The sequence below is a fragment of the Protobothrops mucrosquamatus genome, unplaced genomic scaffold (genome assembly GCF_001527695.2).
Source record: "Protobothrops mucrosquamatus isolate PMUCROS unplaced genomic scaffold, P.Mucros_1.0 scaffold5196, whole genome shotgun sequence".
In the NCBI taxonomy this organism is placed as follows: domain Eukaryota; kingdom Metazoa; phylum Chordata; class Lepidosauria; order Squamata; family Viperidae; genus Protobothrops; species Protobothrops mucrosquamatus.
Window position 1 is genome coordinate 59,114 of NW_015391064.1, and position 11,352 is coordinate 70,465.

At 54.6% G+C, this 11,352-nt stretch overlaps 2 protein-coding genes across 2 annotated transcripts in view; one reads left to right on the plus strand and one right to left on the minus strand.

Annotated features, from left to right (window-relative positions):
• The first annotated feature begins 2,752 nt into the window (after positions 1-2,752).
• LOC107299616 (potassium voltage-gated channel subfamily V member 2-like) lies at positions 2,753-6,583 on the plus strand. Its single transcript, XM_015828978.1, has 2 exons — positions 2,753-4,003; positions 6,296-6,583. The coding sequence occupies exons 1-2, from the start codon at positions 2,753-2,755 to the stop codon at positions 6,581-6,583; spliced, it is 1,539 nt and encodes a 512-aa protein (XP_015684464.1).
• Positions 6,584-10,217: 3,634 nt separating this feature from the next.
• Positions 10,218-11,352, minus strand: part of LOC107299617 (bone morphogenetic protein 2-like) — a 5,189-nt gene continuing 4,054 nt past the window's right edge. Inside the window, exons 3-5 of the mRNA XM_015828980.1 lie at positions 11,080-11,202; positions 10,747-10,942; positions 10,218-10,600 (exon numbers count right to left, since the gene is read on the minus strand). Of these exons, the coding sequence (XP_015684466.1) occupies positions 10,218-10,600; positions 10,747-10,942; positions 11,080-11,202 (702 nt within the window). The remainder of the gene's footprint in view (positions 10,601-10,746; positions 10,943-11,079; positions 11,203-11,352) is intronic.

Consider the following 11,352-nt stretch of genomic DNA (forward strand, 5'->3'; position numbering starts at 1 on the left):
GGGAGGATTTTATTTAGGGATGATTTTAAGAATAATTTTAATAGAAATACAGCTTCAAATATTTGGTTTTAATTTGGTTTTATAGGGGTTTATATTTTTTGTTTTTGTACTTGTACTTGTTTTAATATGCTGTGCACCGCCCTGAGTCCTGCGGGAGAAGGGCGGTATATAAATTAAATTATTATTATTATTATTATTAAGCGCCAAGGCATGGTTTGATTATGTTTTAGTGGGGTTTTGTATGGGGTGTTTTTAGAACAGGCCTGTTATTTAATTTGATTTTAGCATAGAAACTATTTATTTATTATTGTGGTTTTTAGTATCGCCTGTTCACCGCCCTGAGTCCCGTAAGGGAGATAGGGCGGTATATAAATTTAATAAATAAATAAAATAAATAAATGGTCCACTGGAGGAGCCCCACTGCCTGCTGAAACCCCTCCGCCGGAGCCCACCAAGCCGGATAGGTGAAGGAGGCCAGGGCCATTTGCTGGCCACTTCCAGGGGATGGTGCATTTCTTCATTCCCCACAAAGGGTGACCCCTCCCCAGCGTGCACCCAGGGGCCGGGGCCAACATGCACCCAGGGGCTGGTTCCCCGCTGTTTCCAGAGGGCCTTGTGGAGCTAAAACTGAATGTGTTTCAGCATAGATGGCCACCACAAAATTGTACATGGGCTCCCGGCCGGCCAGGGCCAAGGCAGAGGGGGCCGTTCCCTCACTGTTTCCAGGATGGCTTCGCGGGCCACATGAAACCACTTCGCGGGCCGCATCCGGCCCCTCCAGGCCTTGTGTTTGACATGTCTGCTTTGAGGAGTCTAAAGCCTCTTCTCCTCTCCTTCCTTTCTCCCAGGAAGTTGCTCCTTGCTCCCTCACGCAACAGACTCCGTCACCTGCTCTTCCCAGGAACCTCGGGCAAAATCCTTGGATCTAAAAGGCTGGCGTCGACGTGCTGGGTCCCCTCGCAGGAACTGAGTCTGGGAAGCCACATGGCCTGCAGGCCGTCCACAGAAGTCCGCCTCCTATGGGGGGAAATTAAAATAGGTTTAATATTTAAAATATATCCCAGTGTCTCTCGCTGCCAGTTTGGGCTTGTCTTCCTCAGCAGCTCTGCAGGTGCCCTCTCCTGCAGAGGTCCTACAGCCCAGGCTCTGGGGAGCCTCTCCGAGCAAAATGGCCGTTGCGTCCCTCAGATCAGACCCCGAGCTGCCGGATCCCACCTTCCTTTCATGGTGCTGCTGGGGGGTGGGGTGGGGGGGTTGGTGCTTCCCCTGTCCAGTGCCTCCAGGTGCGTTGAACAAGAGCTCTCCAGAAATTGTGGGTGCTCCATCACTGGAGGTTTTTAAGGCTGGACATCCATCGGTCCGGAATGGTCTAGGCCCGGTTTCCTGCTTGAGCAGGGGATTGGACTAGAGGACCTCCAAGGTCCCTTCCAACTCTGTTATTCTGTTCTTCTCAACTTCTGGAAGTTCGGGAAGGCTGATGGACCCCCCGATAGAACAAACGTTGGTTTTGGCTGCTCCTTGGTTTTTCCTGTCGCGTTGCCATCTGGAGTGAACACCGCCTGGTTACCGGGATCGTCACTTAACTGAGATTGGGTGGGAGGTGAGAATTTGATCTATTTTGAGGCAGGAAAGGCACCCCTAATTTTTTTTTCGAGTCTTGTCCAGCTTGGGGGTCCTGCGTGTGCAGCACTGGGGTCAACCTCCTGTCGTGGTGCGAACATTAAAAATCATTTCCCAGCTCTTGTGTTGGGGGGTTCTCCTGGAAACTCCCCCGCTCATTAAAGTGCCTCCCACCCGCATCCCTTCTTCAGACCCCTCCTCTTCATCTTTACTCCCAGCTTTCAGGGGCGTCTTCCCCTCCTTACAATGGCCTTGAGAAGCACCCCAACCAGAAGCACCGCTGTTTTCTGGGATTTCTTTGAACGTTCATGTCAACATCCAGCTCGAGAATCCAAATAAAACTCCAAGTCCATTCCGTTTCCGAAAATCTCAACTGTTTATTGAATACACGGCATGGTGGTGTCGAAGGAAAACTAACTCTGAGTTTCCCAGGCACCAGTTCATAGAATTAAACCATCATTTCTTGGGCCAAAACCCCAACCTCTCACCTAGTCCATGTAAACAATTTCACTTTGTTATGGGAACCGTCTGCTTCCTCTCCACACCTGCTGCGGTGTCCTTGGAGAGGTTTCAGGCTCTCACAGTCTTCAGCGGAATCGGAGAGGTTTCTTTTTTCTCATTCTAATGGCAAGTTGAAACGAGACATGTCGTTACCAAAGTTTCATTCTTGACAGTTCAATAGTCTGCAGCCGTTGGATAGCCTGCTATTCCGCACTGAAGGGCTAATCGTGGTCCTGGCTGGCTCGGGAATTCTGGGAGTTGAAGTCCACAGGTCATAAAGTTGACATGGTTGCTCACCCCTGTGTCTTGAAGCACTTCAAACACGACATCTTAAAAAAAAAAAAGTGAGATCATACCGGCCCAACTCAAACTTCCAGATTAGCTTCTTAAGTTGACATTTTAAGAGCATAATCTGATTAATGCCGTAAGACGCTCAGAAGCAGCTGCTTCCAGTTCCATCCAGTCCCATAACTGGGATCTAGCGGCTTTGTGGGGCTCAGCTGGTTTGGTGGCACACGAGTGAGCAGTTCAGAGCTGCTAAGAGTAGCAACTCGGCAATTGACAGAATCCCAGTTCCCCTAAAGGCATCGGCCGTGGATGGTGGCCGTTGGAGGACCCCTCAACCACCACCATGAGGCCCACCATGCAAAGACGGGCAAGCCTCTCAGCCAACATGAAGTTTAGGGCCTGTCAGAAGTGCTGCAGGACTGCCGGCAACGTGGACCTCCTCCTCCCCTTCTCTCAGGAGAAGCTGGTCAAGCCGTGGAGCTCCATGGACAATTTGGCCGACTGGGCCCAGGACAGCGACGACCTTTCCCACCCGTCGAATCCGAATTTCTTGACCCTCAATGTTGGAGGCCAACACTTCCATGTCTCCATCCGAGTGGCGGCCAAATACCCCCTCACCAGGATTGGGCAACTGGCCACCTGCGCGGATCCCGTGAAGAAGCTGGAGCTGTGCGACGACTACTCGGTGCTGAAGAACGAGTACTTCTTCGACCGAGACCCTCTCGTCTTCCACTACGTCTTCCACTTCTACCGCAGCGGAGTCATGTGGGTCCTGACCGAGTTCTGCTCGGCCAACTTCCTGGAGGAGATCGAGTACTGGGGCGTCCACATGAAGTACACCCAGCGCTGCTGCCGGATCCTCTTTGAGGAGAAGCACGACGAGATGGTGGAGTATCTGAAGATCCAGCGAGAGCTGGAGGCCGAACTGGAGACCGTTGAGAAGGAAGAACATTTTGAGGGCAAGTTCATGGGCCAGTTCCGGAAGGCCATCTGGAACCTGATCGAGAACCCGTACTCCTCGGTCCTGGCTAAGATCACGGCCCTCTTGTCCAGCCTGTTCGTGCTGTTCTCGGTGGTGGGGATGACCCTCAGCACCGTGAAGGAGATGCAGGACAAGACCAGCAAGCAGTGCATGGAGCACCTGGAGACCGTCTGCGCCGTCTTCTTCACCCTGGAGTACCTCATGCGGCTGGTCTCCACCTCCACCCTCCGGCAGTTCTTCCGGGCGGCCTTCAGCGCCATCGATCTGGTGTCCATCCTGCCCTTCTACGTCCAGATCGTCTTCGAGTGCCTGGTCGAGGACGACTCCGAAGACCACGAGGAGCTGCACAAGATGCGCAACGTGGGGAAGCTGGGCAAGGTCCTCAAGCTGATCAAGCTGATGCGGATCTTCCGTATCCTGAAGCTGGCCCGGCATTCCACGGGGCTGAGGGCCTTCGGCTTCACCCTCCGGCAGTGCTGCCAGCCGGTCTGCTGCCTCCTGCTCTTCATCGCCATGGGCATCTTCACCTTCTCCGCCCTCATGCACTCCGTCGAGCATGACGTGCCGAACACCAACTTCACCAGCATCCCCAACACCTGGTGGTGGGCAGCAGTAAGTGAACCCATCATCCACACACAGACCCCACTCCCCCCGCGTATCAGCTAATAATAATTATCAGAATAGAGCTGGAAGGGACCTTGGAGTTCCTCTAGTCCAGCCCCCCTGCTCAAACAGGAGACCTTATACCATTTCAGACGTGGCTGTCCAGTCTCTTCTTGAGAACCTCCAGTGATGGAGCGCCCACAATTTCTGAAGGCAGCTTCTGTTCCACCGGTTAATTGTCCTTCCTGTTAGGAAGTTTCTCCTTAATTCCAGGTTGTTTCTCTCCTTGATCAGTTTCCATCCGTTGTTTCTTGTCCTGCCCTCTGGTGCTTTGGAGAATAGCTTGACTCCATCCTCTTTGTGGCAGCCCATCCAGTTTTGGTCACCGCGATGTAAAAAAGATGCTGAGACTCTAGAAAGAGTGCAGAGAAGAGCAACAAAGATGATCAGGGGACCGGAGGCTAAAACATACAAGGAACGGTTGCTGGAATTGGGTATGTCTAGTTTAATGAAGAGAAGGACGAGGGGGGACATGATAGCAGTCTTCCAATATCTCAGGGGCTGCCCCAAAGAAGAGGCAGTCAAGCTATTCTCCAAAGCCCCTGAAGGCAGGACAAGAAGCAACGGGTGGAAACCAATCAAGGAGAGAAGCAACCTGGAACTAAGGAGAAACTTCCTGACAGTGAGAACAATTAACCAGTGGAACCACCTGCCTCCAGAAGCGGTGAATGCGCCAACACTGGAAGTTTTTAAGAACAGACTGGACAGCCATTTGTCCGAAATGGTATAGGGTTTCCTGCCTGAGCAGGGGGTTGGACTAGATGACCTCCAAGGTCCCTTCCAACTTTACTATTATTATTATTAAATACTGGAACACTGCTATCATGTACCCTCTATTCTTTTCTTTAGACTAGCCAAACCCAAGTCCCGCAGCCGTTCTTCCTACATTTTTGTCTCCAGGCCTTTAATCAGTTGCTCTTCTTTGCGCTTTTTCCAAAGTCTCAATGTCTTTTTTGCAATGGGGTGACCAAAACTGGATGCAACTATGCCAGGTGCGGCCTTACTAAGGCTTTATAAAGCGGTACTAAGACTTCACATCATTTTGATTCTATGCCTCTGTTTATACAACCCAGGATTGTGTTAGCTTTTTTGGCTGTTGCCGCACACGGCTGGCTCACATTTAAGGGATCGTCCACTGGGACTCCAAGGTCCCTCTCACGGTTACTCTTTTTGAGCCGGGTCTCTCCTAATCTGTACTTGTAATTTGTAGCTGAGGGTCTCCTCTTGAGCTAGTAGCCCTGTCAGACCCAAGAATGACATTTAATAAGACTTGGGAACCCAGTCCCCAAGAATGGCCCAAGCAGAGATGGTGGAAGACCTGGCTTGGAGGAGGGACAGCAGAAAATGGCTCTGGGGGTGCTGCTTCCCAGCTGTGGGGGACCGAAGGGGACCCCGTGCAGGCAAAAACAGCTTCTCCTTCCACTCTTCTAACTCCCAAGTGGGGAAGGGGTGCAGAATTACCCTAAAAGAAAGGGGTGGGGTGAGATTTGGAGATGGTGACTGGAGAGAGTTGGCCCTGAAGGCAACAGGGCTGCTGGTGGGTCTACACCAAGGGTCTTCCAACTTGGCCCTTTTACGACTTGTGGACTTCAACTCCCAGGATTCCTCAGCCAGGCACGCTGGCTGAGGAATTCTGGGAGTTGAAGTCCACCAGTCATAAAAGAGCCGAGGTTCCCCACCCACCCCTGGCCTAGACATACCTAGTTCCCTCAATCGTTCATCATCTGGTTTAGCCTCCGGACCCCTGATCGTCTTTGCGGTTGGGGTCTTTTTTTGGCGTCAAGAGTTGGCTCCATCTTGCAAGTGACTTTGCTTCAACTCAGGAGGACATCTTGTTCTTCCTCCCCCTCCTCCACTTTTCCTCCTCCTCCTCTTCCTCTTCTTCCTCTTCCTTCTCTTATTTTCTTCCTCTTCCTGTTCTTCCTGTTCCTCTTCTTCCTCCCCCTCCTTTTCCTCCCCCTCCTCTCTCCTCTTCCTCTTCCTCTTCCTGTTCCTCTTCTTTTTCCTCCTCCTCTTCCTCCTTCTTCCTCTTCCTCCTCTTCCTCCCCCTCCTCTTCTCCTCTTCCTCTTATTTTCCTCCTCTTCCTCTTCTTCCTGTTCCTCTTCTTCCTCCTCTTCCCCATCTCCCTCCTTCTCCTCCTTCCTCCCCCTTCCCTCCCCCTCCTCTTATTTTCCTCCTGTTCTTTCTCTTCCTCCTCCTCCTTCCTCCCCCTCCTCTCTCCTCCTCCCCCCCTCCTCCAGGTGAGCCTCTCCACCGTGGGCTACGGGGACACGGTGCCGGACACCTTCCTGGGCCGGGTGGTGGCCTTCGGCTGCATTGCCTTCGGCATCATCCTCAACGGGATGCCCATCTCCATCCTCTACAACCGGTTCTCCGACTACTACGCCAAGCTCAAGTCCCACGAGGACAAGACCGCCGTGGCCCTCAAGACCCCCCGCCAGGACGGCCTCCGGGAGAGGCTCCGGAAGAAGCTGGGCCAGTGCTGGGGCCCCGAGAGCAGCCGGGCAGGCCAGACCCCCGGCCGGTAGCCACTCGCCCCCCACCCCCTTGCTCCTTCCCTCCACCCCCACCACCCCCATCTCAGCCCCACCTCCGTCCCCTCGGAAGCCCCGGATAACTCCCGCGTCCGTCCCTGCCAGGCTGGCCTGCCAGGCTTTGCTCCCTCGCACCCGGGACAGCTAGCTGGCAGGCCTCCTTGTCCCCCCTCCCCTGGCTTGCCCTCTTTTTCCTGCACATGCCAAGGGGGCAGAGAGGTGGGCAGAGGTGCCTGATCCCCCCCACACACACCTTATTTCCCTCTGCCCAGAGCTGAGCTGCCTGCCGTAAACTTACCTGTGAGCCCAACATTGGTTTAATCCCGGACAGTTTAGCTTATACCTGGCCTTCTGAAGCCAAACGTGGGAATCGGGTGCCCGAATTCGCCGGCAAAGCCCCCCCGATGCCCGAATGAGGCTCGGAAGCCGCCTGTCCTTGTTCTTAACCTGCCTCTCCTAAACCCTCCCCGGGCGAAATGCCTCCGGCTGGCTTTATTTTTAGATTTCCTTTGTACCCTGCCTTGATGGTTTTTATAAACGCGGCAATGAACGTATCTGATCTTCCTTCCTTCCTCCTTTCTCCACTACAACCCTGCGAGGTGGGTTGGGCCGAAGGAGAAGGCCTGGCCCAAAGTCACCCGGTCGGCTTTCGTGTCGAAGGCGGGACTAGAACCCCCCATCTCCTGGTCCTAGTCTGACACAAACTGGGCTTGTGGCAGGCGTGGACAATCTTGGGAGAGAATTTCGATGCCCTGGGGTGCCCGTGGCGTCGGAGTCCTGATGCCCAGGGGAAGATGGGTGTACACGTGTTTTTCAACTTTGGGAACGGGAAGATGGGTGGACTTCAATTCCCAGAATTCCCCAGCCAGCTTTGCTGGCTGGGGAATTCTGGGAGTTGAAGTCCACCCATCTTCCCGTTGAAAAATGTTGATTAATACAATGGAGACCCTGCCTGAATTTAACCAATTAGCTTTGCAGGCTGGGGAATTCTGGGAATTGAAGTCCACCCGTCTTCCCGTTGAAAAATGTTGATTAATACAATGGAGACCCTGCCTGAATTTAACCAATTAGCTTTGCTGGCTGGGGAATTCTGGGAGTTGAAGTCCACCCATCTTCCCGTTGAAAAATGTTGATTAATACAATGGAGACCCTGCCTGAATTTAACCAATTAGCTTTGCTGGCTGGGGAATTCTGGGAATTGAAGTCCACCCATCTTCCCGTTGAAAAATGTCGATTAATACAATGGAGACCCTGCCTGAATTTAACCAATTAGCTTTGCAGGCTGGGGAATTCTGGGAGTTGAAGTCCACCCATCTTCCCGGTTCCCAAAGTTGAAAAAACACCCGCCAATTTTGCAAAATCCCTTCTTTTGAGAGGGGCAGGCACACGAACAGAAGAAACACACCGACCAACTCCGTTGTGGCAATGACGCAAAGAAGTCCCGCAGGTCCGCCGAATCGGTTTTGCGCGTGACCATCCCCGGGAAGGCCCATCTTTACCCCAACGGGAAAAATCTAGGAAAAACCGGGGCTCCCCTGGCCCAGAAGTCAGATGGGGCCTCGGGGACAGTCCTGCCCTCTGCCCTGGAAACCCACCTTTCCCAGTGGAAGGGGGGTCCTCCTGGGAGCAAAAACCCCTCCCTCCCCACAGCCCCTGCCCCCCAAATGTTGGCAACGGCAGAGCACAGGTCGGAATTGGGAGGGGGGGGATGAAGAACCCATTTGTTGAATGCCCCATTCCTTCCAGCCCCCCACCCACACCCCCACCCCTCTTTCCACCCGCTCTTCCCATTTTGAGTTTGCTGGGAAAACGCCTCTGATGCCAGGTGAGCGGAAGATAAATTATCCACCCCCAGCTCTTCTTCTTTCCATGCCCAGATGCAATCTTCAATGTAAGGCTGCAAGGACAGGGTACACACACACACACACAAACACACACACACACACAGGCTCCTTCAGGACTACCCCTGCTTCCTCACCAGTTTAAGAGCTGGTGGGAGCAAGGTTGCAGGCAAGACTGCAGTCACAAAACTTTGTGCACCAGGCTCAAAATATTTTTTTTTTTGCCCCTGGCTGCCGCTGCTCCTTCGTGCCCCCCCCCCAAGCTGGCACCCCACTTGTCAGTAAAAAAAGCAACAGGACCAGAAGCTTGGAAGCCGTTTGCGTTTAATGTGGAGACAGCCCTCCCTTGGCAAAATCATCCTCATAAGCATAAAAACAAATATTTACAAGTCTCCGTGCCCAGGAAGTTTGTCCTATATACATACACACACACACATTTCTTTTTATATATATATACATAATATTTATATAAATTAAACAGTTCGGCTATCTACAGTATGGTACATTCTGCAGTGGGCCCCAGTTGGCTGGAGCTGGGCGCAATTCGAACCCGCTGCAGATTTTCTTCCCAGGGACATGGGTGTCCAGAGCAGCATCCCCCCCCCCCCAGTTTGAGGAGACACGGGGAAGTTGGGAGACTTCCCTGTTTGGTCCCAGCCATTTGCTCTTTGGAGGTAGACTGCTGCGGAACAAGGAGGCTCGACTTGTTTACTATGACCCCTTAGCCACAAGGAACCCTAAATATATTTTCTACTTTTTCAGTCGGCGCTGGTGCTAGCTACCCTTGCTCTTCCATAATGTGTCACACACACCCCCTTTCAATCGTTTTTAAAGCTGGCAGGGCACCTTCTTGTGGCAGTCAGTTCCACGGGTTCAATAAGCTTTGTCTGCTCTCCTCTGTCGCTAGTCTTTTCTTCTTCCAGCAATGGGGTGGGGGGGTGGGCAGAGAGAGTCCAGGCTGCCTTCTTTGCATCAGGTCAGCTGATCAAAGCAAGACCGTCCCCCCCCTCCTCGATCCAAGAGGTCCAGTTTGTAGGAATCCAGGGGAAGGAATTGAACTCGCGTCACGGTGGCTGAAACAGTTCCAAAACCCATCACTTGTGCCCTCCACAATGCAGGAATAGAATAAGAATAGAACAAAATAGAGAAGAGAAGAGAAGAGATGGAAGGGACCTTGTAGGTCATCTAGTCCAACCCACCCACCCACCGCCCTAGGAGGAGACCCTACTACACCATTTCTGACAGATGGCAGTCCAGTCTCTTCTTGAAAGCCCCCAGTGAGGAAGCTCCCACAACTTCTGAAGGCAATTTGTGGTATTGTGCAGGACTGTGTGTCCAAGCTTGGCAACTTTAAGACCCGGTGGACTTCAACTCCCAGAATTCTGCTGGCTGGGCGATTCTGGGAGCTGAAGTCCACCGGGTCTTAAAGTTGCAAAGTTGGACACTTCTGCTTTAGGGAGGAAAGCCCCTGGCTGTTGGTGTCCCCCCTCCCTGCCCCCCGCTTAAAATGTTCCCCAGGAACCCTCTCCAGGACCAGCAGAGCTGGCTGGGGAATTCTGGGAGTTGAAGTCCAGCAGTTTTAAAGTTGCAAAGTTGGGACACTTCTGGTTTAGGGGGAAAAAAAACTCCTGGCTGTTGGTATCCTCCCCCCCTTAAGAAGCCCCCCACCCCCAGGAAAGCTCTCCAGGAACCAAGGCCAGGGTTTGGATGTGGAAGGGGGGAGGATCACCGTGCCAGCCCCACACACACACACACGCACACAGACACACGGTGCCGGGGGGGGGCCCTCAGTGGCAGCCGCAGCTGCCGGCCACCATGCCGTCGTACTGCTTGAGGACCACCGTCTCGTCGTCGTCAAAGTAGAGCAGGTTGATGGAGTAGAGCTTGTCCGGGACGCAGCAGGGCGTCTGCACCTCCGGGCTGAGCTTCAGGGCGTGGATGATGGACTGGACAGTGGCGTGGTTGGTGGGCCGCATGCTCTGGCCCAGCGGGAAGCGGCAGGTGCCCTTGCAGTGGAAGGCGTTGTAGCCCCGCGGGGAGATGACCCAGCCGGTCCAGCCGATCTCGTCGAAGTCCACCGGCAGCGGGTAGCGCTGGCAGGGCAGGGAGCTCTCGGCCGAGCGGGCACCCCGGGTCCGGTTGGAGGGGGGCTCGGGGGGAGGCGGCAAAGCTGCACGGGGGAGGCAAAGAAATGGCTCACATCCCCGCTTGGCATCTCGGCTGAAGCTTCAGGAGCAAAGCTGAGGGGGGGGAGTTACCTTCTAAGGGGTGTAAGGCTGTGCCCCCTCCCCACAATGCCCGGCGGGGGTCACTCACCGGGGAAGCCGCTGGGCAAGGCGGCCGCCCGCCGCCCGTCGTCGGTGAACAAGACCAGCATGGGCTTCTTGCTGGCGTGGTGGTCCCGGCCCGAGGCGAACTGCACGGCGTGGGGGTCCAGGGGGGCCCCGGCCAGGCCCTGCACCGTCACCAGCAGGCCCTGGTTGCTGCCCTCTTCGGCCACCCAGTCGCGGACCTGGAAGGGGGGGAAGCGTCAGCGGGCGTCAGCGGGCGTCCTGCGGAGCTCGAGTGAGCGAGCCAAGCCCCAGCCAAAAGCCCCCCCTCCCCCCCTCCTTCTCAGCCCCCCACCCGTGCACGTCCGGCAGCACTGACCGCCTGGGTGATGGAGAAGACCTCCCAGCCGAAGCCCTGCAGGGCCAGCAGCCGGGCGGACAGCAGCTTCTTCCCCCGGGGGGCCTCCGGGTGGTCCTTGCCCAGCACCTGGTAGACGCTCACCTGGGGGGGGGATGAGAAAGGGGGGGGGGATTAGCTGAAGCCCCAGGGGAGGGGGATCCTCTCCACAGGAGCCCTTTTGGCATCCTTTTGCCCTCTAGATTCAGGGCACTCTGCACGCGCCTGCCTGACCTGGCCACCTCCCCCCCCCCC

Coding starts and splice junctions, on each gene's coding strand:
- LOC107299616 (XM_015828978.1), top strand. CDS start 2,753: ATGAGGCCCACCATGCAAAGACGGGCAAGCCTCTCAGCCAACATGAAG. Junction 4,004..6,295: donor ACACCTGGTGGTGGGCAGCA/GTAAGTGAACCC, acceptor CCCCTCCTCCAG/GTGAGCCTCTCCACCGTGGG.